General features: G+C 36.8%; 2 protein-coding genes and 1 long non-coding RNA gene across 11 annotated transcripts in view; 1 reads left to right on the forward strand and 2 right to left on the reverse strand.

The window, feature by feature from the left end:
• Positions 1-20,011, forward strand: part of LOC107220983 (myelin regulatory factor-like protein) — a 50,710-nt gene extending 30,699 nt beyond the window's left edge. For 2 of the 9 annotated variants that reach the window (XM_046737534.1, XM_015659809.2), the window contains exons 2-18: positions 8,937-9,030; positions 11,507-11,710; positions 11,975-12,063; positions 12,242-12,564; positions 12,649-12,915; positions 13,114-13,292; positions 13,709-13,925; positions 14,397-14,567; positions 14,680-15,009; positions 15,106-15,365; positions 15,447-15,788; positions 15,960-16,134; positions 16,289-16,358; positions 16,710-16,825; positions 16,922-17,178; positions 17,432-17,630; positions 17,713-20,011. In XM_046737534.1, the coding sequence (XP_046593490.1) occupies positions 8,937-9,030; positions 11,507-11,710; positions 11,975-12,063; positions 12,242-12,564; positions 12,649-12,915; positions 13,114-13,292; positions 13,709-13,925; positions 14,397-14,567; positions 14,680-15,009; positions 15,106-15,365; positions 15,447-15,788; positions 15,960-16,134; positions 16,289-16,358; positions 16,710-16,825; positions 16,922-17,178; positions 17,432-17,630; positions 17,713-17,787 (3,368 nt within the window). In that variant the 3' untranslated portion in view covers positions 17,788-20,011. Of the gene's footprint in view, positions 1-7,816; positions 7,857-8,936; positions 9,031-11,506; positions 11,711-11,974; positions 12,064-12,241; positions 12,565-12,648; positions 12,916-13,113; positions 13,293-13,708; positions 13,926-14,396; positions 14,568-14,679; positions 15,010-15,105; positions 15,366-15,446; positions 15,789-15,959; positions 16,135-16,288; positions 16,359-16,709; positions 16,826-16,921; positions 17,179-17,431; positions 17,631-17,712 lie in introns of those variants that run through there. The other 7 variants (XM_046737533.1, XM_046737531.1, XM_046737526.1 and 4 more) reach the window with 7 other exon arrangements.
• On the reverse strand, positions 13,723-15,164 carry LOC124294022. Its single transcript, XR_006903911.1, has 2 exons — positions 15,073-15,164; positions 13,723-14,596 (listed from the first exon to the last, which is right to left on the reverse strand). It is a non-coding gene; the product is annotated as an uncharacterized LOC124294022 (long non-coding RNA).
• Positions 18,054-26,939, reverse strand: part of LOC107220982 (transmembrane protein KIAA1109) — a 35,414-nt gene continuing 26,528 nt past the window's right edge. Inside the window, exons 43-51 of the mRNA XM_046737524.1 lie at positions 26,668-26,860; positions 26,303-26,532; positions 25,954-26,235; positions 25,673-25,864; positions 25,383-25,589; positions 24,897-24,920; positions 24,193-24,323; positions 23,890-24,092; positions 18,054-23,763 (exon numbers count right to left, since the gene is read on the reverse strand). Of these exons, the coding sequence (XP_046593480.1) occupies positions 23,547-23,763; positions 23,890-24,092; positions 24,193-24,323; positions 24,897-24,920; positions 25,383-25,589; positions 25,673-25,864; positions 25,954-26,235; positions 26,303-26,532; positions 26,668-26,860 (1,679 nt within the window). The 3' untranslated portion in view covers positions 18,054-23,546. The remainder of the gene's footprint in view (positions 23,764-23,889; positions 24,093-24,192; positions 24,324-24,896; positions 24,921-25,382; positions 25,590-25,672; positions 25,865-25,953; positions 26,236-26,302; positions 26,533-26,667; positions 26,861-26,939) is intronic.

Below are 26,939 nucleotides of genomic sequence, written 5' to 3' on the forward strand. Positions count from 1 at the left end.
ATAATCGTTGAATTAGAGTTTCGTCCCCCCCCCCCTTCCCCCCTCCCCCCACGTTTTTCTTACAATAGCTAATCGTTCGAGCACCCCGCAGACTGCCAACCCCCGGGGGCAGCTGCCGCGACTGCGGGGAGGTTTTAGTCGAACCAGTCGATTAACTTCCCTCGCTTAAATGCCGCACTTCCGGTTGTCAGTAGGTACATGATACCTCGAGGGCAGCTGCCCGGCTTCCGGAACTACGTTTTTCAATTTCAAGTAGGTACGTTACACACACACATTCACCGTCGATTAATGCGGATTGTTTGGCAACAACGTTGTCGTTGATAGGCTGCACTGGGATTAAAAATCCCCTCCGCTTTTCGACGATTTTTTTTAATATCGTTTCAACGAGGAGATCGCAAGTCCAAGATCATAGGTTATCGTTTAATACCTCAACGAACATATACTCGAAACTTTGTGCAATGAAACTTTGCCGTGCGTTTAAACGCTCTTCCTAAATTCTGAATATAATATACATATATACGCATAAAACACTTGTTTTATTTCGTTTTAAATCGCAGGATGTTCCGAATATAATTAAGTGGCTAATTAAGACGGTCTGTACGAGTAGACAGGTAAAAAAGTGGTTGCAATTTGGGAATTTATATTATTATTCACTTCGATTGGGGTTTTTTTTTCATTGAAAAGTTTGTATTTCTTGTTTCGTTTAAACGTTAATTTATTATTTTTCATAAGAATCACTTGACAGGAAGCAATGTTTTTGATTGTTATAACAAGAAGCTTATGTATACAAACGATGCTTGATCTGCAAAAATTCAAATAAAAGAAACTTCAACCGGAATCGTGTATCTAATCGGTTGTCGAGATACATCGTAAAGTTCCAAAATTTACGAACTCTTCCAACCGCCTGTAATATAACTCGCGAGCAGATAGCAAACCTCCATGACGACGTCGACTTATCGCCCAAAAGTTTCCACTCGATGTTGGCGGACCTGCGAGCATTGAAATCTCCTGGGTCTAGGTACGAAGCACGATGCTGAAGCGAAAACTTCGTACACGCAGTGATTGTCAAAGAAAGAAAAAAAAAAAAAAGAAAAGAAAAAAAAGAAAAGAAAACCACTCGAATCAATAGCGTCTTAACGTTGCTAATACTCGTCTGCTGATTTAATTAAATAATTTGATCGTGAAAAACAACGTGTATGCCAACTTTCAGTGTGTCGGGTACCTCAGCTTTGGTTTTACGGTATAAACTGCGATTAATGGCACAGCGTTAGAAATGCTCCTAACTACAAGTTTATTAAACCTCTCTCTTACATCTGCAGCAGCGGAAATATGCCGTCAAAGAATGATGAAAGTAAACAGCGTATCGATCATTATTTGTTCATTCACAGTTACTTGTCGCCTCCGCAACAGCAGCAGCAGCAGCAGCAGCAACGACTTGTGATATCTTCGTACGTTGACTATGTTTAGAGAAAGTATAGCGAGAGTTCACTTTTTTCCTCTAATTCACAACGACACGATTATAGGTGGTACACAGAATATCTTTTAACTCCCGCTTCTTGTCTGTCCGGCCTGTGAAGAATTTTTTGCCTTTCTTTCTTCTATGCAGGTATATTATGTGGTATACGTTATACGTGCGCGGTGGAATTTAACATTGTAACACGTACGTAATAAAATATGTATGCATTATTGCATTACTCACACAATCCATGCAAATTTTATACCAGCTATCAAAACTCCGCGGTTACATTTTAAATCGACTACACGTACCGATGATATTTTCTTGGCTCTATCGTGCACGCACACGTCGTAAACGACCAGGCCGTCAGATCTTGCTAACAAGAGAGTGAAAGCGACCGTCTAATAAAGTCTTTCCATGCCACTTGACAGCTTTATCTGCTTGATTTTTGTAAATTATATCTCTAAATAAGTCCTTGCAATTTTCGAATCATCGATCTCTGTGATATCCATTCTTATGTTGCGTTTCTGTGACAGTTTCGACGTATTTTTTCGGATGTAGGTGTAATTAATTATACACCGGAATACTTGAACTCGTGAATGGAAAGAAGTTTCAACTTATATGTACACACGATTATACGCGAAAAATTATTATTTGCGTACGATGTATTTTCAACTTGTGCAAACTTGTACGCACGATCAAGGCTGACGTTTACCGTTACGTGTGCAAATTGCTTGTATCCTTTTTTCTCGACTGACATGTGTATGAAACTTGAATGGAATCAGAATCAACGTTAACCACTGGACGAAAGTCGTCGAGTTGAATACTTTTGGATATGTATAATAGGTACGAAAAATTCTAAACATGAGAATCACACACGCGCACGTACAATAAGAATTACAACTTTGTGCATCTAGAGCACATAAGCTTGAGAAATCGCTGCGTACAGTATAAATTACGATAAAATTTTATTTCCCGACCTGCATGTATTGTAAATATAATTACATTAAATCATTCGTTAAGATCAACTTGCAATGCATCGATAGTCGCAATTGAAGCTAATATAAGATTTTATTAACACAACTTTCTCAAAGACGATATTACAAACAAATGAAAAATTATTGATTCAACGCTAAACAATTGCTTCTAACAATAAGCAACTCAATTATATATACAGAGTCGCTTTGTTTCATCAGTCACAATAAAAGTGCCGATACCTGCGTTAAATTTTGTACATAATAAAGGTAGATTTGCACCGTTTTATTATATACACGTAACGTCAAAGTCTCCAACGACGAGATTGATAATTAGCAGGTACCGTTACGCACGATTAGTTTTTCATTCCGTAGAAACGTCACATTTCGTCGTTCAAGTTACGTTATCCCAAATCAGCAAATTAGTATCAGCCATTCCAAATACGCCGATCGGTATATTACTTAAACACGTCGTAAATTTAATTAGGGTATTCGCTTTTCGCTCCGTTAACTTTGACGCATGCAATAAAATTCCAAAGCTCGCTTAACATTATCCCAACAAACGTCGAATCCACGCGACGTCTGTTCGAAGGAACGACAATTTACGTTGCGGAATACAATTCGTGCGACGATTTCTCGTCGTATGTACCATAAATCACCCGGAAATATATGCGTTCCTGCTCCGTTTTCCGCATGCGATGCTAAGCGATGTGGGATCCGTGCAGGCATACTTTTCCCGCTCACGAATATAACGGATAATCAAACTCCAAAACGTATAGGTGATCACGTGTATTCGCTGCAGCAACGGCGGCGCGAGGACGACGAGATATCATGCACGAATAAAATGCCAGGGTATAAATCTAAGGCCCGTAACACATACGGGTACCTGCCCCTCTAAAATCCATCCAATTTCTTCCTTATACCACCGTATCATCGTGTCGCCACACTCGGCTTGTGCCGGTGTCGTTTCTTTGTTTAGCATACCGTTCTGGATTCGGGAACGCCTGTGTGTCGGAGCGTGTGCTTGCAAGCTCAGTTTCGAGGAACATCGTCGTGCCCCTCGAAGAATAGAGCCTCGACCGGGGGCGGTGTTTGGTCGATAGGCCACCCCCGCAGCCTGGCAACACCCCGATTGCCCTTCAGATTTGTCACGGCGATGGCACAATCGCCGAGCCGGGTCTGACGTCAAAAGCTTCCGAACCACCCCCTGGGTGGTTTGTTTGTTTGTTTTTTTTTTGTTTTTTTTTCTCGCTTTGCACCCCGCGGTTTAGACGGCGGGTTGACCCCTCGTCCCCGCCTTGGTCAACCCCTGATTCGGGCCTCCAAGTCCCGGCCAATCGAGGCATTTAGAAGGGAGCCAATCACCAAATGATCGTAAATTTCGGCGGTCCGGTGAAAGCACCGTTTCAACGTTTTGCGCCTTTGCGATGAACACCGGATATTCGAATGTCATTGTCAATTATTGATAATCACGAATCCATGCACTGAGAGAAATTTTTTGTCCCTGTTACCGCTCGGTCCTTAACTATTTTCCTTTTTTACCACAATTGACAAAATATAGTTCGAGGTAGAAAATGAAAATTAGTTTTCCAGCTGTTACCGAAAAGTCTAGTATCCGTTGCTATACTTTCACGTTACGATCAATGTTGCTATGTTTTCTCGTAAATTTTGCGAAAATTTAACGCTTGTGCAGCAATAAATTGATGTTGAAGCTTTATTTAACTAAAAGAGTAGAGTAAACCAAACAAACTGATTTTGCGTCGCAATTACCAAAAAAGGATCGACGATAGCGCAAAATCTTTACGCGTACCTCGCTTTTCGCAATGCCAACAATGTTCAAACAGTTTATTTTAACGATACCTGTTTTACTCAGTTTTTCTAGTTACTATAAAAAGTGAAATTTTTCTCAGTGTTTGCTTTTGAAATTCGAAGGCTCGGATGAGTCGGGGAATTTTATCTCTAGTATACATGTAAATATCAGCTGTATCCCGCTGAAACGCCTGTTCCTTGATTATATAGCCGTGAATTATTCGGCGATTATACGTGCCAAAATTTTTGGCGCCTTTTGAAGATTTTAAACGTCTGGGCACCGCATGGTTTCAGGACGATTACGAATCGGAAATACAAACACGGCATCAGTTCGGCTTTTGTGCAAATGTGTGCAACGGGTATAATGTACAAGGTGTTTCACGGATGGTTAACCGTAACGAATCTTGCAATCGTTATTCTTATACTTACATATTACTTACTTATACGTGTAGTGTAAGCCGCAACATTTTGCGGCAAAAAATAAGGAGGAAAAAAGAACCCACACCGAAAAATATCATCGCGCATGATTTGCGTCGACTTTATAAGAACTTGTATTTCGGATACGAATTATACGAACGATTCGTGAGGCTTATGTAATTATCGACCCAATCCTTGACTATAATTTTCATGTTTTGTTTCTTTTTTTTTTTTTTGACATAACCGAAAACACAGTGATAATTAGTTTTGTATCTGTAATCGAAAAATCTACAAACATGTGTTACCGTTTTATTCCTTGTGTAACTATGATCACGCGCTAATCTTTTTTCTTGAAATTAGGTACGATAATTTGAGGTTGATACAATTACGATAAATTGATATTAAATAGACTTTTTCAGGCGAAAAAAATTTAGTGAAACAAACGAACGGATAACTAACGTTGCAACGATTAGCGGAAAATGTGGTATTGACAACTGTAATCACACTAAACACTTGCTCTCCACATATCACATTATCTCTTAATCTTTACAATACACAAACCATTCTTGTTGCCATACCCTGAATTTTGTTGTAATTTTTTTCATCAAATTTTACAAATACAATTTGCCATTCACGCGCGCCAATCCCCAGACACAAGATGAAGATTTTATTTTCTTCAATTATTCCATAAAGAACGCGATAAGCTCGATTCAAAAAACGACGTTATCGATACGATTGGGGTTTCGCATTTCCTTTCTTTTCCTCCACGCACGGCATATGTGCGATCCCTTCTATTTATAGAGATGGTGATTTCATGCCGATAAGCATAGAAGTATAGGCGAGCAGGTAGGTAGGGGTAGGTATGTAATGAAATGGCGATCATTGAAGCATGAAAATTGAACGCGGCATAAGAACGTATACCTATACGTATGTACGTAGACGTAAACGAGCCTGGGAACCGAGAGTCGAAGTAAAGTAGGCAGTAAAGATAATTTATTTCCGTCGGGAGTCTCGTGCATATTATTCTACGCCGGATATGCAATACGTACGTGCATACGTACCTGCGATATGAATTTCTCGAATTTGAAAACAGATTTAAATTTCACTCACGTATGAATGCGGTGCGAATTGTACCCACACGGCCTTGTCGATCGAATTAAACAACGAATATCACATGCGACTGGAACATCGAAGCTTTGTCTCTGCAATTTCGTCCATTTTTCGACTTCGATCTTTACTCGCGTTTTAAAACACCATTTTCCATATTTTGCAAACATCTCGTTTCGCCCGTCGATTCGAATGATCTTGAAAAAGTGTTCAAACATCGTTACGTAACCCTTGGTTGGCAAATGTGCAAAATAGTATCTGTGTGCAATATGACGTCAGAAATTACAGCTACGTAGTGTTAAATCTATAGTGTTATCACGTCTTCGTAGAAAGAAGCGACCGGGTTTTTTTTTTTTTCTACCAACTTTTTTTCACCGTTCGCATTAGCCGTGTACAGCCTTCACACTTGGCGAACTTGTTAAAGTCCCTGGCTAAATTATCCGAACTTCCACTCTAGCTACATACACCAATGCCTGTTATAATGCGATTCACTGAAAGGTGCGCGCGGGATTTTTATTCGTTTGAAACATGTCACGGATTACATAATGGGTTTATAAATCGTGTAATCGGGCGAACAAACGTTGGAGTAACTTTCTTAATTGAACGCTACAGATTGATGTACCATATCTTTTTGCCGACCGATGTAAGCAACTTCGAATTCTTCGGGTAATCGAGATGAAGCTGCCTTACGGTATATAGTGGCAGATAAAAAGAAAAAGAAGCAAAAACCCTTTTTCCCAGGTATGTCAAACCTGTCTTCCACCTAGTCGAGTTGTTGAATAATTAAACAAGTTTCTATTATCATATTAATGTTGGCTGGGTTATTTTGATTTATTTTTTTCAACCATATCGAGACGCCTGACAGATTACGATAAAGATGTGCAAATCAAACACTGAGGATAAATTATTCTGAATTACAACGAAACGTCGCGAGATTCGCCGCGGTATTATACATACCTATATATATATATATATATTATATATACTGATAAAAATCGTTTAAAAAAAAAAATAAATCATTTTCAGCATCAAGCGCGTATATCCTTTCAGGTTTTTGTCCCACAGGCCGTTTCTAAGATCGCTCAGCACTGCCTCTTCGTAATTATTTATCCTCCTCATAACATTCGTCTGGGTTCATATTATACATGTATTGCCTGCACAAACGGACGAACCACGGGGCGGAAATGACAAGTTATGACACTTGAGTCAGTCGCTTAAGCGTTTAAGAGACTCACCGAGTTTGAGAATAGGTCTACATTGCCTGCGGCTGCGTCGAATAACAACCTCGGGACGAGCTACCTAACAATATTTTCATTACCATTGTTATTGTGTCCTCTCGCTCGAGGAATCGTACTGATTTCTTTGCATTACATGCCTAGGAGTGCAACCGATGTTTGTACGTGAGTGTTCCCATGCATTTCCGATCCCCTGAACGCTCGTTTCGCGATTGAGCGAAAAAATATAATCGGTCTGTTGAATATAGGAACGTGTGTTTCATTGGATTTGCAACAATCATGAATTTGATTACGCCCAAATGTCAAGATAGGTGGATAGGTAATTACACTGATACAAAATTTGGTAATTGCCATGTTTATCGCAACGACTGAGAAAATCCTCTTCGGGTTGAAAAAAAATTATGCAATCTTTATACAGCGAAAAGTCGATCTCTGTCCGAAAATGAACGTTTGTCTTATCGTAGGGAGGATCGGTGCCTTGGTAAGTTCAATTCGGACACGAATCACCTTATCTTCGGAAGCATGCTCGACGCTCTGGCATTCCAAACCTGCCGTCACGATCCGCGTCGACGCCTGTATAACGTAACTTTTAAATCTCGTGCGGAGAATGTGGATTTTTTCCGTATTGTTTTTTTTTTTCCCCGAGTGTTCGCAACGCCTATGCTTTGCGAGTCTGTATCGTACCAGGTCCGTTTTGTACATTTTATAAACTGGCATGCACCGCAGCTGCGTACAAGGCGATAGAAAAATTGTGATTAATGTTGTTGTTATTATTATTTTTACTGTCAGAGATTTGTGTAACGCCACGCGTTTGTAACAAACGTGCAGATACGATGGATAATTTCCGCATTGTTGCACGTAAGTAGGTGTATACGTCCAACGTGGCATCTGCAATTTGTTACATTTATATCTGCATGTTTTTCCGGAACCTCGCCGAGTGTTCGCGTTAATTAATGTTCGTAGTCACAGCTTTTGTCTATTATCTAACGCAGGGAATAATTTCATATCATACGTAGGTATTATTAGTCAACAGCGCCTCCTGATCGTTGTTTACTTACCGCACTTGCACGCGCGTACCCGAGGCAATAAAATACTGCTGTACTAGGTATATACCGAATTAGTTGACGCCAATTAGTTCCAAGGAAATGGCCTCGGCGGGTATTCATAGGTCACCGAATAATAGATTCGTCCGCTTCTCCAGTCGACGCGAATCTGTGAAAGGTTGTATCTGTGCACTTTATGGCAAGGCTGATCGTTCTTCGGCTCAATGAGATACTCACGATCGGTAGAAAGTGCAAGTTTTTCTTTTTTTTACTTTCGATATAGAAAATTTAACGGAATTTAAACCATGATTTTATGATGAATTATGATGAAGGGCACGCCATATTTTTTGCTAATTTTTAGTCTTCTTTTTTCCGAATTACAGGCGTAACAAAATTTTCGATCTTTTTCCGTGAATCGTTGAGCCGAATGAACAGCGTTTTGTATGTAATTGATAACGTATATTTTGATAGAAAAAAAATTCACACTGTAGAAAGTATATTTTTTATCTAATGAAATCACGGTTTTTGTGTAACATGTCAGATAATTATAATGGTTGAAATATCAATCGCCTATAGCTTAATGCGTACGCAGCAATTAATCAACGTGAATTAACAGGAATAGAAATCTCCATATAACATGTATATGTCTTTCCACTTTTTATCAGTCTTCGCACGTTTTTGCAAGTATGGCCCGTCCTTGATCTTTGAAAGTATAAATTGAAGTAGGTTTGCCCGATGGAGATAACCGTTGTGGAAACTTTTTCTCGAATATCGGTATCCGGTTGCGATCAGTTTTAAATTGAAACTTTGATTCACTATTTTAAATTGCCAGCGTTGTTTAAAAGTAGTTACTACAGATCATTCGGTTAACTCGTAATTTTTTCTTTGCTTACAGGAAGGGGTGATTTTGTTGGAGGGATTGACAACGAAGCGCTGGACTTTTCACAGTTAGAGGATTTTATCAATAGCGACAGCGAGCAGACCGCCTCGTGAGTAAAATTCCGTTAAATATACCCATAAACATTTCTAGCAGAAATAACAATCCGTCAAAACTCACGAGAATTCCCGGACCACTGCAGACCAAGGATCACCAAATTCTAAAGGTTAAAGGAAGGCTCCTGTTTAAACGGATTACCAAAAACAGTGTTTTCTTCGCTCAAACCGACAGTCAATCGACACGCGTGTAAAAACCGTTCATTTCATCAGGTTTCACCGAAGTATGGATGAAGAATTACCAACAAGCCGTTGACCTTTGATCTAAGCTTATATGTTATATTATACCGTGAGAATGTGATACCTAGAAAGTCCCCGCCGCGTTTCTACCAAAGACCATTTGTTAAGATCACAGAAATTTAAACAAAATATTTTTCAATTGCAAAAGTTCATCCTATCCTGCAGTAGCCATTCAACTAATATCTGATATTATAAATGCAACAAATTGTACATTGATAAAAGAGACCCCTGTAATGTATATAAATATAATCGCCAATTGACCGGGTACGTTTTTTCTTCTTCTCTTTCTACTCGTACACACAAACATTCACGGTCTTCGAATATTTATTCAGTTCACGTGACAGCGAGTCCTGTAGCTCGTAGCAAATTGGCATTACACGATTGATCCCGAGCGTGTGCGGACGTTTCGAAGCATTCTAGGTCAAGCCTCCTCAGTCGCGATGGCATGTTTATTGTACGGAATGGATTTATTGGATCTCCAAGTAGTCAATTATATTGTTGTGGTCAAAAGGCAACCAGAGTTAGGTATAATAAAATTAGACCAACAGCTCGGAAGCGTGCCGGGTACAAAAGACGTTCAACCGCGTTACGTAACGGAATGGAAGCAAATGGCAGCTCATTTCTACAATAGCAATTTTTATGCTAATGCATTTTAAAACCAGTTCGCCGAGATCGGCATTTGCGGCTTCGGATAGATACACCGCTGCTGTGCGGGGAAACTCGGAATTCAGTCACGTTGTTCTCACTCGATGTTGTTGCGCTTGGCTTAGTTTGTTATACAGCGGCGATGTTCCGATAGCTCATTAACGGTACCTAAATTATGAATGGCGATTGTTCTATTCACGTATCTACGCGCGAAATTATACATATATACGGAACATTGTGTCCGTCGACTAAAAGGTGTTTTTTCTCCTTTTCTTTTTTTCTTCTTGTATCCCGCAGCCATTGACACAGTCGAGCGGCGAGTTATTCATGCATGAAACGTTTACGCGGACACGCGTTGAGGCAGGACACCCCTGAACCGAGTTCGGGCAATTATGATGATTAACAAATTTGGACAACGTGTTCGGTAGTTTTGCGTCACGGTTCGACGAACAAATTTCCTGCCTCAGACGCGCAGAGCACTGCATCTGTGTATAGCCCGGGATCGGTTGGAAAAAATTAATTATTAATTAATCTCGTGATGCGATTAGTTTTTATCTACGTATACGCCACGATTTCGAGCCTCCGCAGCACTTTAAACACCCCCAAATATCCATGCGACCCTCCTATTTCCGGTCTCGTTACTCCCGGCCTTCTACGAACAATCGCGGTGAGTAAACAAGCTTCCGTTGCAGAAAATGCGGCCCGGATCCGATGTGAAAAATGAAAAAATCACAGGTACGAATTTGGAAGTACCTGCTGCACCGTCTTGCGTGGCATCCACATCCAAGGCTCTGTCGCGTCCTGGGAATTCACTCCAGAGATTAGAAAGTCGAAAGTGTCAGGATGTCCTCTGCGATACCGATCACTGTAGGTCGTCGTAAGCATATGCTCGTGATGAATCTGGATTATACGGATAGATAGAAATAAAAAGTGCAACCGGATGTGCAGATGGAAGATGCGGGATGCTCGGTGTATAATATCGTCTAGCTACAAAAGATTTTCATCCAGCTTAAACTGGTATCGGTAGGCAAATGATGTCAGAATGCGTATCTGTGTGTACCTATGTGTGTGTAGGTTTCAATACACTCCGGTCAGAGTGATGAGGGCGACACGACTAACCACGTAATGACACTTAGTCTGGATGAAATTGATGAAATCACAGCAGGTCTCGTACAGAGACAGTACAGAGACTCATACTTGGCGGATTGTCAAGAGAACTTGAACCCCTACGTCTTATGGGTTCTGAAATACTTTGTCCTATGAAGAATGTAACCGTGTAGAAATAAAGTTGATTTTTTTTTCTGAAACAGATTTTTATCATAGATTAGGATTGCACGACGTTTTGTGTAAAGGGTGGAGAAGAAAAATGGTACTCGGCAATATCCACACGAAGAGAAAAATTGTTTTCGAATGCCTGTTATTTAACTGAAACATACCTATAGTTAATTTGAATACGGATTTTTCTCCACCCAAAAGTTTGAAAATAACAGTTAATTTCTTATCGCGATATTCTTGATGCAACTAATATTGACCGCATATTTCGTTAAACTCATTCATTGACAAAAATCTTGTTATATTTTTATTCAGATATTTTGCACACACCCTCGCCCACAATGAGGGTGGTGTTGCACCAAATACGAGCTCCAGGGTGCAGGAAGCGACGGCGACGCAGCAGCAACCATCCAGATTGCCGTCGCCGATTACCCAAAACCCTGTTTCGGTAGCAACAACCGTCACAAACAACGTAACTTCGTCGAATTCTTACAAAGATCCACAAACCTACGTTCATCCGTAAGTACAGGGTTAAGGTTTGATAGATTAATATTTCTAAACATTCGGTGCAATCGATTTCCTCTACCAAACGAGTTGACGTTTCTGATACAATTCAATTTTGCATAACCGGAACAGTGCCTTAATGCCCAAATATAACGGATGTGGTCCTCATGTTTTTTACTCACCCCATCCGCGCATATTTTCATTTGTAATATAATTTGTTCACAGGAATCTGTTCAGAATTGTCCGATAGCTACTGATTTCCTGTGTTTTTTTTTTTAGACACTCACTTCCAGAAAGTCCACCAGATAGTGGAAGTGAACCACCTTACTCACCACCTGGACATCACGAATCTCATGTACATTCTCCACGTAAGTCAGAAAATTTTTCGTTACGAAACAAGTAATGACAATTATGAAATTTCTTTCGAAACAAAAAGTAGGTATACGCTGCCTAACTCTTGAACCATGCAGATTGATTGTGCATAAAAAGGCAATAAGCCCGAAAACCCCTGTCAAACGCTAACCATAATGTTTGAAATATTCTCAGTCCTAGATCAAAAGTCGGTAGCTCTTCAAGAGATCTTGTTACACCACCCAGGAAATGCTACAAATTACGCACCTGGCCCACTGCCACCTTCACCCAGAGCATTGGCTCCGTCCAATGATCAACTTCTTCTGACGCACCCTGTCCTTACGCCTCTCTTGGCTCCTAGCACTCCTACGCTACCTACGCAACCGCAATTAGGAGCTTCTCTCGTATCCTTGCCACATGAACACAGTCCCGGGGGCATAACAACTCTCTATTCCTCGCTGCAGTCTGGACCTAAGAAAAGAAAACTTAGTCAAGATGGACTCATCCACGTTAAGCAGGTAGCGTTGAACAATATTCCAGACTGTATCGATTCTCAATCGAACCAGCATTACAGCGGTAATCATTCGATTCGTTCAAAACAGGAGCCAGAACTTGGAACGGTGGAGCATAGCTGCAGTAGTAGCAACGCAGTATTGGATGGGGATGAAGTTTCAGGGGACAACAATTACGTAGATGCCAGTTACCAGTGCATTCGATTTCATCCGTTCCAACAAACTTCGTGGCATGCTCTCTGTGACCACAATCTTAAAGAACTACCTGTACCATATTATAGAGTTGATGCGGATAAGGGGTTCAATTTCAGTAATTCAGATGACGCCTTCGTTTGTCAGAAAAAGAATCATTTCCAGGTTAGTTGGCAATTATTAACTACCTTCTTAATATGCAGTTTTACAGAAAGTATTTAATAAATTAGGAAGCTGTCAATTTTTTAGTGATTTTCGTTAGCAATCATTGTAATCAGAAAAGAGGAATTTATTAATTTCCATGAATAGCGGTATGTTACTTGCGTAACTTTTGTCCAATAATGTCATTGTCATCCATTCAAGATCACATGCCGTGCACAATTGCAAGGAGAGGCAGTATTTGTCAAAACTGGTGAAGGTTTGAAAAAGATCAGCAGTTTTCAACTACACTTTTATGGTGTTAAAGTGGAGTCTCCAACACAAACAATCAGAGTAGAACAGAGTCAAAGCGATAGGAGCAAAAAACCTTTTCATCCAGTGGTGTAAGTATAAAATGAAATCAATTGCGACATAGATATCTTTGCAATAAATGTGGCACATTATTAAAAACGATCGTTCGGTATTTAATGATGCTTGAATTGTATTTATAGCATTTGATATCTGTTACTCTATGACAATAAATGTATTTATATAATTGTTTTTATATTTTCATATAAAAATATAACTTGTGTTCGTAAGCTGGACGCAATCAGTGTGAATAAGAGTATAGGGGGAAAGATTTGATGTATTACGATTATTTAAGTATTTTTTTTTAGTGTTGCCATCAAGATCATTTGAATGGATTTACCTATACTCTTAATACAAACTACGCAATTTAGCAATTGACATTTAGGCCATTTTGTTGCAAAATTTTATTGCCTTTTTCGTTTTACTTTGTTCCCACATTACGCTAAAACAGAGCCGGTTCTAGGGTTGAATTGGGAGGTGAACGTGTCACTAAGGTGACAGTAGGTCGTCTGCACTTTAGTGAAACAACAAGCAATAACATGAGAAAGAAAGGAAAACCAAATCCAGACCAGAGGTATTTCCACTTAGTCGTTGGCTTGCATGCTCATACTGCTGATCACGCAAGCTATCAAGTTGTTGCCCATGCCTCCGAACGGATCATTGTCAGGGTAAGTGGAGTAACTTTAACTATCCCAATAGCACAATATTTTTTATAATATTAGCAACATTTTTGGTGCTCGCATGAATTCATCTTGGAGCATTGAAAATTTTTTTCCACTTCATAATAATGTATCAATCGGCATTAAGGGACACGTACAGTTTTTGGCTATTGTACCATTTTTAGCCGTTTTTTCAAGAATCAGCTTGATATTAATACTAGTGGACTATGAATTTTGCGATCGAAACGACGAATTTGCAAGTAATAATATGCATCGAAAAAACCCAAAGGTATCGCACTGTTGTATAAAAATATTATATAATTTTCCAAGACCTGGCCAGAAATAGTACTTCTATTCTAAATTTTAAAAACATTTGGTTGACTTTCTGTTAGCACTGAAAAATGTCTTATGTGTTCGTTTCATACCGCCAAGTTGATATGGTAGTAAAATCTTTGAGTGGAACAGCTGTAAAGTCACTAGGCTTTTACGCAGGCGAGCAATCCTGGGCAATTTGAGTCTGAAGGAAGCGGTGTTGGTGCTGAGGGGGGATGGCAACGAGGTGCTGCTCCTGACAGTGTTTATCATGCTGGAAGAGTTGGAATAAACACAGACAGGCCTGACGAAGCTCTCGTAGTTCATGGGAATATGAAGGTATAACAAGGACCACCCCTTATTTGGACCTGATTGAAGATTAGAATTATAAAGTTTTTAAATCGATGTTCAAATTATAGTATGAAATTAACAAGATTTACAATATACTCAGTTAACAGGACATATCGTACAACCGAGCGATGTGAGAGCGAAGCAGAATGTTGAAGAGGTTGACACAAGAGAGCAGCTAAGAAATGTCCAGCAACTACGAGTAGTTCGGTATCGTTATGCTCCTGAGTTCGCATTACATTCTGGTCTGGGAATAAAGCCTCAGGAAGATACGGGTGTCATTGCACAAGAAGTCCAACGGATTTTGCCAGAAGCTGTTTTACCCGCAGGAGATATCGTTTTGCCAAATGGGCAGAGGATAGATAATTTTTTGGTAGTTAACAAAGAGAGAATATTTATGGAAAATATCGGTGCTGTGAAAGAACTTTGCAAGGTAAAAGCTATGTCCTTACCATTGTTCAAGTTTTATCTATTTTACAAAACTTGTTACACCAACCTGATGTTATCGCCTGGATGGTTCTGTTTAAAGGTAACGGACAGCTTGGAAACCAGAATTGATCAGCTAGAAAAAATTAACAAGCGGTTAGCAAAATTAAAGAGAGGAGACAGCCTAAAAAGCTCGGTTAGTACAGTTTCGAGCATTTCAAGCAGTAAATACGCACCTTCCATTGGAGCTAAATCTACAATTCCTCGACGGTGCAGCAGGCCTGAAAGAGATGAGGAACTTCTCTGCAGCAACAAATTTATTCAAATCGTTATTGTTATACTCATTCTCATAATGGCCTTCTGGTAATTATTATTCATTAGAAATATATGTCTCATTAAACGCGATAGCGAAGATTAATCTTCACTTAAATTCTTTGTTCACAGTCTTGTAGCAATGGCCACATTATACTTTTTGGAATATCAGAAACGCAATTACAATCCGTCTCCGGCAGCAAGTGATGGCATGTTGTCTGTAGGAGCATCACGTGCACCAACCGTACCAAGTAAACCTGGATACGATCCGCAGTTCAATCCCCTTCTACATAGTACTCTACCGCCATCTCATACATCTCTTGGAATTTATACAAAAGGCTCAAGTGCCCAGACCTTCACGAAAAGCAGCATGATTTCTACGCAAGCTCCGATCACAAAACAACAGCTTTACTCAAAGGAGACTACATGGTATCCGGGACACACAAGGCCTCAACCAAGACCTGAAAAACCAAGGTATCATTTTTTACATAATTTGTATTCCCCGAACCTTGATATGGAAGTGGTTTCCCAATCCTAAAACCGACTTTAAGCTCGTTGTTTAAAATTTGTTTTCACAATTCTTTTGGCACTCTTGATCATTTAGGCCCAATCTTGATTTCTGTTCTGTACAATTATCTATTACAGTGAGTATGATAATAACTGGTTGGATAGAATTGGTCAGGGACAAGTTCCAAGCAGCGTGTATGAGAATTATTCTGCAACTGACGAGGATGCTTCGCAAATAGTCGAAAAACCTGCAGCATTAGGGAAGCCAGCAGAATGTATTTCTCGATACTCTGAACTCGACAGTCGCTGTCAGGTAAAAATATGAAAAAGTAAACAACATCAATCTTGGACACAGAAAAAAAATTTGTTTAATCTGTATCATTATTGGATAATGACAATTTCGACCTTGTATAAAAACAAACCGTGTATAATTATGAGCTTTATTTAATCACTTTCTCTAATTGCAGGTCTACTGCTGCACATCTGAAATTCCCCAACTAAAAGCACCTGATCTCCAACTACAAAAGAAATCGCTTTGTAAGTTTAATATACTGTTTTGGAATTATCTCTGAAAAGTCATATTACGAAGACTTAGTTAATCAGCATCTACTAAATTTCAATATTGTAGTGCTTTTTTGAAATTCGCAAATCGTATAAAAAATCCTGAAGCAAATCAAAAATGGTAAGGGCAAATCATTGGTCGAGTGTACATGGAATGCCCCATAGGTAGATGTAATTTTATTTGAATTTTTGGTAAACAATATTTACCTGCTCTCTTTCACTAGAGAGGTTTTATATGCATACGGCTAATCTAATATTAACTTTAATATCGGCCCGACCAATATCTCATGTGAATTCAATACTGAATATCGTATCACTTGTTCTCAGCAGATCATTTAGTGCAGCCGTTGAGTATTATTCCTGAAGACAAACGAAAAAGCGGAAAAAGTTCTCAGAACAGAATTACACCATCGGACCCTGACACCCAGGTACTATTAAAAGAGGTGAAATATTTTGATATTTATAATATGTATAAAAAAAGCATGGTCATGTATGTAATGAAAAGATGACGATACTTATACTTAACGCTCCTATTGCAGAATACCTATAAGTACCTTCATTTGCGTTCGAGACGTGAAGCAGCAGGTGGTGGAGACTGGCGTGAGTTTGCAAGCAATGCTGCCGGATCAATACCACCTGAGCCAAGACCCTCACTTTATCTCATTGGAAATGGATTCAATGCTTCACTTGATCAGAGATATTGCTCTGCATTTTCACTAAACACACCAAACAATTATAGCTGCAACATACCTCTGTCTAAGTATATGCCAGACACCCAGGTCACCCTGCAGTTTGTGTATGTGTAGTCACTACATTATTCATTTTTAAATATTGCGATAATCTTTGGGATGATGTTTAAACTTATCAAAGTAGAATTTAATTACGCAAGATTTTACGAACGTCAACTTAACGTTATTTTTTATGGTAATTTTGCCTAATCTTTGATGATTTTACAACTAACTTACTCTTCATTGATTTTTGATAGTTAATTGCATGATCAAAAATTTGACAGAATTTCAATATACCAAGCCCATAAATCATTTCCACAGAGGAATTCAGCAGAATGTAGAGCAATGCCCTCCATCAGCAAACTTAGCGACTGATGAGAGTGTTGGATGCAGCTATAACACTCAACAGCAATATCCACCAACCTTAACCAATGTTGATGGTGGAACATTCTCCTTAGATGTTGCCAGCTATTTACGGAAGACCTTGACATTCAGACTATCCAGTATGAGACCGAAAGAGGTAGAATTAAAATAAAAAATAAATTCTAAACGACAGTACTCTACTATAATCAGTTTCTTGTAATATTTGGTTTCTGTTACAGAATTTATGCAACAGCCAACATGGTGGTGATTATATGGAATTTACTTTAAACTTTTATCGTGACTGTGAAGAATGAAGAAAATTTGTGCATCACATGTTTCGAAAGTGCTATGAGTTATAAATCGAGCTTGATATATTCTACGTTTCAAAGTTCGTCATAAACAAAAGACAAAGTTTTCTACATCTACATTACGTGTGTCCTCTTTCGGTTAATGATACCTAAAAAAAGATACGTAAGTTAATTTACTCAAATCTCAAAATGAGAGAATCCTGATGCAATATATTGTTGTATGTATTATAAATTGACTACGTTGGATTCAAATATATTTTTTAGATCCTAACTGATCGAATCTCGAGAAATAAAATACTGACTGATGGGTGTTATTCACATGAAACGTAAAAAGAAAAACTTGATTTCGATATGTTTTATGTATTTGTTATTTTACGAACACACAATATTTTCTGCCGTCCAAGCAGTACCTAAACTGATGATTGAGTATGCAAAAATTTCATAGTTCATTGGTAAGAAAGAAACACGTGTATGTAGATGGACATATCCGTACATAGAGACTATGTAAAAATATTTCTGATACACTTGTTGAAAAATGATGGACATGAAAAATACATATTACTGGGTAGTAAGCTACAATTGATTATTCAAAGTATTTTATAGTATTTAAAAAAATCTGTTATACTATAAAATAATTAAATAGTTCCAAAAGTTATATAGTAGAAATCAAGTGTTACATAATATTATTAGAGGTTTTCATACAAAGTAGTGAAAGAACCGTTTCTCTAAGATTCATCATATTCAGAACAAAGTATATGAGTCTACTTATTCCATTTTTGTATTCTACTGTGTAGTATGAAAATATTAGAACACACATTTGTACATTTTTTCACTGTTATATAAGTTATAAGTCTTTAACTTTTAAGTTGTTTCGTGGTGTATTTATGATTTTGACCTGTGAATTAAAACTGTTCTGTTATTATTATTTTCATAATTATTATCATTATCATCATCGTCGTCGTCCGCATCGTCGTCATCATCATCATCATCATCATCATCGTTTTTCTATGATAAGCGATAAATATAAGGAAGTACATGTTAATTATATCTCGAACCAAACACAGTGCAAGTGCAAGTACGGTATAATCGCAATCAGTATGAATTGGAAAATTTATAAATCAGTGCTTCAATGTCTGATAGTATTCTTCGGAGACTACATGAATTATAGCCAAAAAGTTATGCAAACTGCAACTCTCAAAATTTTATAAATGAAACATAATACTTATTTGTCAAAAATATGCATTTATACATTTTCTTATTCCAAATAATTCGATATTGAATTAAAATTACCTGTGAAGAATTACAAGATGCAATTTTAGCGGATAGCTTGTTTCAACGAATCAAGTAGACCAGCAAAGCTGTGAATAAATTTGACTTTGCAGTTAGATAATATTTGTACTATTTCTCCATCATTGTGGCCCATATGTAAATTTATTATTCATTAGCAACTGAATTTGCAAACTACAAACTAACCGTAATGATAGAAATGTTTAGTCTTTAAGTTATAGACACTAGTGGTTTGTACATACACGTTAGTAATATATTACATAAATTATATGATTCAAACTGTAATATGAAGTAATTTAACAATAAGTTGAGTTAAGGCTTCTGTTATTGCCTCATGTAGTATTGAAAGTATTGTATCATCTGAATTGTATAATACTTTATTACAATTTCAATATTCATTACTGTGGTAAACGATGTTTGCCCTAAATATACTTAATATACCTTCTCACACATATACTATCTCTGCCAAGATGGAAGTCAAATCCTGAATTGCCTAGTTCGTTATATAATTGGATCTCATTAAAAAATCCACATTGATCTACCTATATTATTTTACACAAACAATCTCGTTGTAAACAAATATTTTCAACCGTTAAACCAAATTAAACCGGTTACCTTTCTAAAATCTTGTACATATATTTGATCAGAGTTGCAATAACTGTAGCAAATTTTGTACCGGAGAAAGTGGATAGTCTTTTAATTGCATACATTGATTAGGTTTGATAAAGTGACATTGAAAGCAAGATACGCGTCCGATATTATTTTTGCGGATTTTTCATTATCGCCGGCTTATTTATAATAGTAATTCCGTACAATGATTCAGAGTGCTAGATTGTCTTGAAATTTGCAATCTCACGCAATCCTGTAGCGTTCTTTAGCTTAAAACTAAGTCTCAAGTGATAAATGTAATATATAAGAACGCCTGTTCCGAATTGAACACATATTTTTCGTCAAAAAAGTTCTATTAAACTTCGCTTATAACAGCACATTTCAGTGTCGTAAATTCTGAACGTTTTTTCTTATGTTCGCCAAATCATATTTACTTTGAGAATTAGTAAAAAGTATTTACCGTTACTTAAGTTGTAGCTGTAAAGTATGGATGGAAAAAATGGTTCAATTTCGTGTTATTTGAATAAGTAACAATGTGTGCTACAATCGTAGAAAGTATACGTATGAATTTATCGAACCTGATAGTTCCAATCGTAATAAACTATTCAATCACTTTCTGTAATGAATATGAATTTAAAGAAATATGTGTGAAAAATTAACGTTGTAATTTCAAAGATATTCACATTCAAGAATTAAAAATAGAAAATCTGTGGTTTGATTTTCACGGTAAATAAGTATACAAGTAAATATTGTTTTGCTCCATAATTTGATAGCACATTTAATAAAGCAACTATTGCCTTGACGCATTCGATATATTTCTAATTGATTCTCTGTAAAAAATGAAGGGTAATTTTGTTAATTTTTATACTAATCCTGTTTTACAGCAAACCGTCATTTTTTTTATAAAAAACAAATACCTACTTTGCTAGTCTTGAAACTTCCTGTCACAGTAGATATTGAAAGGCTAATATAAATTAATGTTAACTATTATTAAGATATACAGTGTAATGTATATTTCATTATATAAATATGAATTATTATATACACACACATCCAGACATGTATATATGTGTGAGTGTGTATATATATATCTGCAAAGCAAACATATTCAGTAATATAATAATAAACATGTTATCATTACAAATCTATGATACGAAAATTGTATTATTGTACTCATAGCAGAATAAATGATACTGCTCTAGGAGTAAACATTTGTTCATTGGTTATTGCTCAATCAATCTATACTCTCCTCGCCGAATTCCACGTTATTTCCAAAATGATAGGTTAATGCTAATATCTACTACGCATTAACAACAAACTAATCATTCACAAGTCTTACGTGAAGTAAAATAATTAAGAGATCATCAACACATATATAATTTACCTTTCGGTCTAGGGATAATTCAAGCATTGAATGTCCAATACTTCGATCTCAGTATTTGCTACACATATATATATACCTATATATATAATGTGTCCATTTATTATAATTTTGGTATTGTTATCACAACAATAACAATAAATAATGATGACTTCTATTATATCATACAAATTTATAAATAAGTGAAAATTTACATTTTGTACATAATAAGACAATTATAAAATTAATCTGGAGCATACCACTAGAATACTAAAAAAAAATACATGAATCTGTACAATGAGTTTATCTTGTTTCATAATTCACGGTCAATGTGTATCCGCTACGTTAACTGATTCGTAAGAAAACAAGTAATAATGGAATTATTACAACTCAAATTCCATTTGTACATGGATGAAATTATCGTCATCGAGTGATGTATAAGCTTCACTCGAATATGTACCTTGCTCTCATTATAATTCTCTACTTTGTATTTCCCCTACTGGTGAATTTTTTTGTATATAGTAGACGCGGAATTAATGGGTTTCTTTTTATTTTCAATTTCGACTATGGGTCTCAAAGCACTGTACTGTTATAACTAAAAAAGTAAAGCACAGTATCAAGATTCGTTGAATTTTCGTTCACATAGGTATTTCGTTTACTTGACTTTGAATGAGTCAAATTTTTGTTCAGTTATCTTATTGCAAGTACTGATACGAGTACGAGTGTAAGAAACAAATATAATAAAAGGGTGAATCCCGGTTGGACGCCGGCATTAGTCGATATCAAACTTAATTGGAAGCTGTATTGGACACCAAGATTTATTCGACACAATTCCGATTGAACACCAGCGTAGTTGTGGGTACAGCCTCCTCAGACCTCAAAAATTGAATAAATATATTTGAATGCTCGATTAATAGTGAAATTTTCAGACTTAGAAAATTAATGTTGCAGTCCCATTTTCAGACTTCAGACAGGACCGTCTTTCGTTTTCCGCATCGATCTAAAAATGGGATGTCAGCATTACTTTTTCACGTCTGACAATTTTGGTTTTAATCAAGCATTTAAATACGTTTATTCAATCTTTGGGGCTTGATGGGGCCCTGCCCGTAACACAGCTGGTGTTCAATTGGGCTGTCTCCAATACATATCGGTATCTAATCGGTCTGTGTCCAATACGGCTTCTGCTTATTTTCGGTTTATTAATTGGAGTCCAAAGTGGCCTTTCCCTAATGGAATCACCGTAAAATATTATCCCCAAATTGAATGGCAAATCTCCATAAATAATATAAATTGCATTATGAAAACTTGCATGGCTTGGATTTCTGAGAAAGCCGTAAAGCCGTGATAGCAGCTGCAGAGATTTGTACTTGATTATGGATTGAAAACCATTCCTCAACATAAGGTTTGTAAGATAGATCAGCTGACATTTTGTGGAATGTAACTAATGTCGAATAAGCTGCTTCTAACTTAATATCAATTTGATTCACGAATCGCATCGTGTCATTTAGTTATTCAAGAGGTACAAAAACTAACAGTACATACTTTAACGGATTTTTTTTTCATTTTATAGCCTATTACAATTACAATAACAAAAGAGAATCTTGAACTTTGAGACTTTGGTTTAGTTGATGTGAATTAATGCATAGTTGTGAACTCTTTAAATAGTGAAGAAATTTGATTCGCGTCATCCTTTTTGCCAAAAATATATGAAATTTATAAATATCAAACCGCTAGCTCGTTTATCTGTAAAGCAATCTGAAATATCTCTCATTATTGAACTCTTCTTTCGGTACAACCCAAACAATAAAACTGTTAATGGTGCCCATAACTGTGACGTCACAAACGTACTCCTACGTTTCGTTTATTTAGAGTAACTGATCGTCTAGGCCAAAATCTCAAAGTACAATCGAAATGTGAGTATAAAAAAACTTGTGTTACAATCTGCAAAGAGATATACATAATCTGACCTATTTGGATATCAGAAAGATTATATAAACCATCAGACATGTATATAACATGAAAAAAAAATACAGATTATTGATCGGTGTACAGCTGCACATAATAAATGATACGCTTAATAATTGTTTTAGAAAACGTCAATTATAATGATCTTAATATTCAAATCTCTACGTATTATATACAACAGCATATGTATAGCAGGTATAGAATTCTAATTCAATTCCATAACTTTGAGTAAAACTACAAATAGGAAAACGTTATGTAATTATCTCTGATACAAACATCCCCATTCTCAACTTACGTTACATTTCACTAAGTCATTTCTGTATTCTACTTCTGACTCATCGTAAATTTGGTATACACACGTTTTAATCAAGTTTTTCGTTGAAGCTATGTCTGTAGAAACGTGAAAGTATTCTACAATATTTGAATTTAATGCTTTCATAACTAGAAGTGTGGATACTGAATTGCAAATTGCAAAAACTTCTTGTTATCGTACTGAACAGTAGTAATAAAAATAATAAAGAGTAATATTTGCTTTATTTGAATCTTATTTTTCTTTTTTACGATCCTTTTCATCGGGTGTGTCTTCACGGACAGCCAAAACCATTCGTATCATCAGTACAGCTAGTACTTTATCCAAGGGATCCATAAATCCGCGCTGAATCCACTTTGGAATTGTTGTTCGTGCATGAGCGAATCCCAGTTTTTGTAATATGTAATCAATACCGTAAGGCTCTATGCTTTTCCCAGCCCATGATAATAGTCTAGAACGTATGGTGAAGTTGAATATAAGCATGAGGTACAAAATTATACTCAGGCTAAAACTCTTTGTTACAAATCAGCTGTGTATGAACAATTGAATCAAGAAAATTGACCCCGATGATACTCACCTAACAGTAGGCTCCAAGTGCCATGTTTTGCATCTGTACGATCTCCAATCCTTAATGAACATTTCGGCAGGGTCAAATTGCTTTCGTTTTCGTTCATCTTCAGTAGTTACAGCCGATGTTGTCGAGGCATTAGAAGTATTTAAATTGGCGTTCCGTCTCTCTTGCGGGTCTGGACTGTATGCTCTGGCGCCCTGCATTGCGTGCTGGAGAAAACAATAAAAGTGGCTCATCTTGTAGATTAGAATTGTAGCTTAATTTTTTTAGACACATGCGTATTCTAATTGATTGAAATAAAATACTTACCACTCTCTCCTTTTCTTTGACGTAAGAGGTAATAAGGTCGTGTAGAAAAAAGAAGGCCTCGGCGTCAACAGTCACGAATATATGATCCTCAAATTCAGTAATGAAACTACATTCCACCAGTGGCTTCTCACCTATAAATAGATCATTTTAAGTAACAATGTTCTCGCTGTACAGTATTAACCTTTGATTTAACATACTAGTAACGCAAAACTCAAAAATGTTATTACTATAAGCAAACTACACGCAAAGCCCATTGTTATTATGCAAAATTTGTCAATTTGGCTATTACAAGATTCTACAACTATTGAATATTTTTAGGTTCTTTTTTTTATGGTTACTATAAGATGAATCTCTAGAGAATGTCAGCTTTATTTTATAGGGTCACCACGATATTAAATATCGAGTACAGCATTGCATAATTTGTATTTGTACTTGTATTTGATAAATAGTGCTAAAATACAGCAATTTGGACTTCCAGAAAAAGGTTACTATGTAGACTGAGTGATGAAAAATAGATCGATCATTCATAGTAATTGGTATATTCATACTGATGGATGATTGCTTCATGCACAGTATCAGTTTCAAGCAATAGTCCTCGATTTACATCCATTCCAACAGCTTTAGTAATACATACATTATAAGTGGAATTCGCAACCTACTATTCTAATACTATGAATTTACTCTGATTGACACAAAGTACTTACTATACAAAATATGCTTAGGTAGTCCTAAAATATAGAGAAAAGAGAATTATATAAAAATAATATCAATGCGACCGAAAATATTCAACTTTGTTACGTACTTGTATGTACATACGGAAATATATACACAGTATGTAATCCTATTTTCAGAAAAACTTTACTGAGATTTGAAGGAAAAAAAAAATTATTCTAATTACGACATGGAGAAAAGTAATGTATGTGCTTATGCACGGTGCGAAAATTAATTTTGCCACTAAAACAATGGTTGTTCAAGTAAGTTAATTCTCTTTCAAGTTAATCATATTATGTAGAATAATGATATACAATAATGCAAGTTCAGATGCTGAAAATAACAGGATGCAGAAAGAGAAAGCGAGTGTGTCACTTCTGGTAATAGAAAATAGGTCGATTGAAATTAAATGATTCATATATATGAGCCACAAAGTAATAAGAATTATGAAACACTGATAATAAATAACTTTCATTTACCAATCACATCTGGAGTTCTAGCACTTTGCAAATGCTCAGTTTTCAGATGCAGTTGTAAGGATGGTAAGGCAAATATAACTTCCCTAGTGTGAGAATGTTCTTGCATTTTTCCAGATGTTGTTGAAGTACTTCTACCCCTTGGCGCATTATTACTGTCAGACGTACTATCGGTTCTTTCTCTTTCAACACATGGAAATCTGTCGACTCCTGTGAATAAAAATGAAATTCTCATCAGTTGAAGTAAATCTCTATGAAATAGATAATAATGATAAAATAATACTAATATTCACCATCTATTTCGCTATTGGCAAAGGCATAGTGGAACCACTCTTGTAGTGATTTAAATTGTGGAGGAAATAAAACACTGCGACTTAGTCTGCATACGGTTGCCATAGAATGATGTCTGGCATGTTGTTCTTGCTGTTGTTGGCCAAGACTTATAGTCAGCGTTTGTACAACATGTACATCGCAGGTGTCTGGTGCTGCATTTATAATAGATGTAAATCATGTTTTATCTTCATTGCATGCTATCAAACTACGTCACCTGTTGAATAATCAACTATATACTCACACTCTACATTTGGTATCTCTTGTGCTTCAGTGGCGAAGCTAATACAGGGTTCTTTCAGTGAAAACAACGCCCAACTTTTACTCTTGAAATTGATACCGTGGAAGCAGGCTAAGCTAATGTTACAACCATGTAGTTCCATTGTCCCTCCTAGAACTGTACCATTAAAAGGTAGGGAAAACCTTAAGGTCCCAAGTTGAAGACCGGCAACCTGAGATAACACACGTTGCCAGTGTCTATGATGTCGTGCATCCGATACTGCAGCTTGATTCAATGTCCATGGGCCTAGATAATATTGAAATAATCTCTATTTGTGTAGAAATTATATAAATCATATAAATGATGATCGTACCTTCAAGAGTGGTTCTCTTTTTCTGTTGCTTTCGTTTGAAACTAGTATTATTTATTCTTTGATGCCTCGGTTGCAGTGAGCTAAAAACTCTTTTACTACTCCTAAATTGTTGGCTGAAAAACTCGTCCAATTTATAGAACATTTTCAATAAATCTGCAGTTGTTGATTTACTTATTATAATTTGAAGCTGATCCCAACCCAAATCACCGTGCATGAAAATTATGGCTGGCCTAAAAATAAAACGTCAAGTTTGAGATGTTAGGTAACGTGATAACTGTCGAACTTGTGCCATGTTAAAAAAGTTTATGTATAAATTAACGATTCTCATACAAGTGCAGGTTTTTTTTATACAGAAGAACACTGACCGTCTTGTTGGCATAAAAGCATCTCCACTGTTTGTTCTATTAATCTTCCACTCATCTCTGAGCGTTACATCTAGTGACGATACTCTTGACATTAATACACTGGTCCCCATGTAGTCTAAGCGTAATTCAAGAGCAAATAATTTCAATCCGACTGTATGATCAGGTTCTGTGCCCGGTTCTTCACAAATGTGGACTGAAAATATTTATTTCAGAATTTATTTTTCATCAGTGGTGTACGCACAAATTAATATTGGATAATTTCAAGACAGCAC

This window comes from Neodiprion lecontei, chromosome 4 (genome assembly GCF_021901455.1).
Source record: "Neodiprion lecontei isolate iyNeoLeco1 chromosome 4, iyNeoLeco1.1, whole genome shotgun sequence".
NCBI classification, from domain to species: domain Eukaryota; kingdom Metazoa; phylum Arthropoda; class Insecta; order Hymenoptera; family Diprionidae; genus Neodiprion; species Neodiprion lecontei.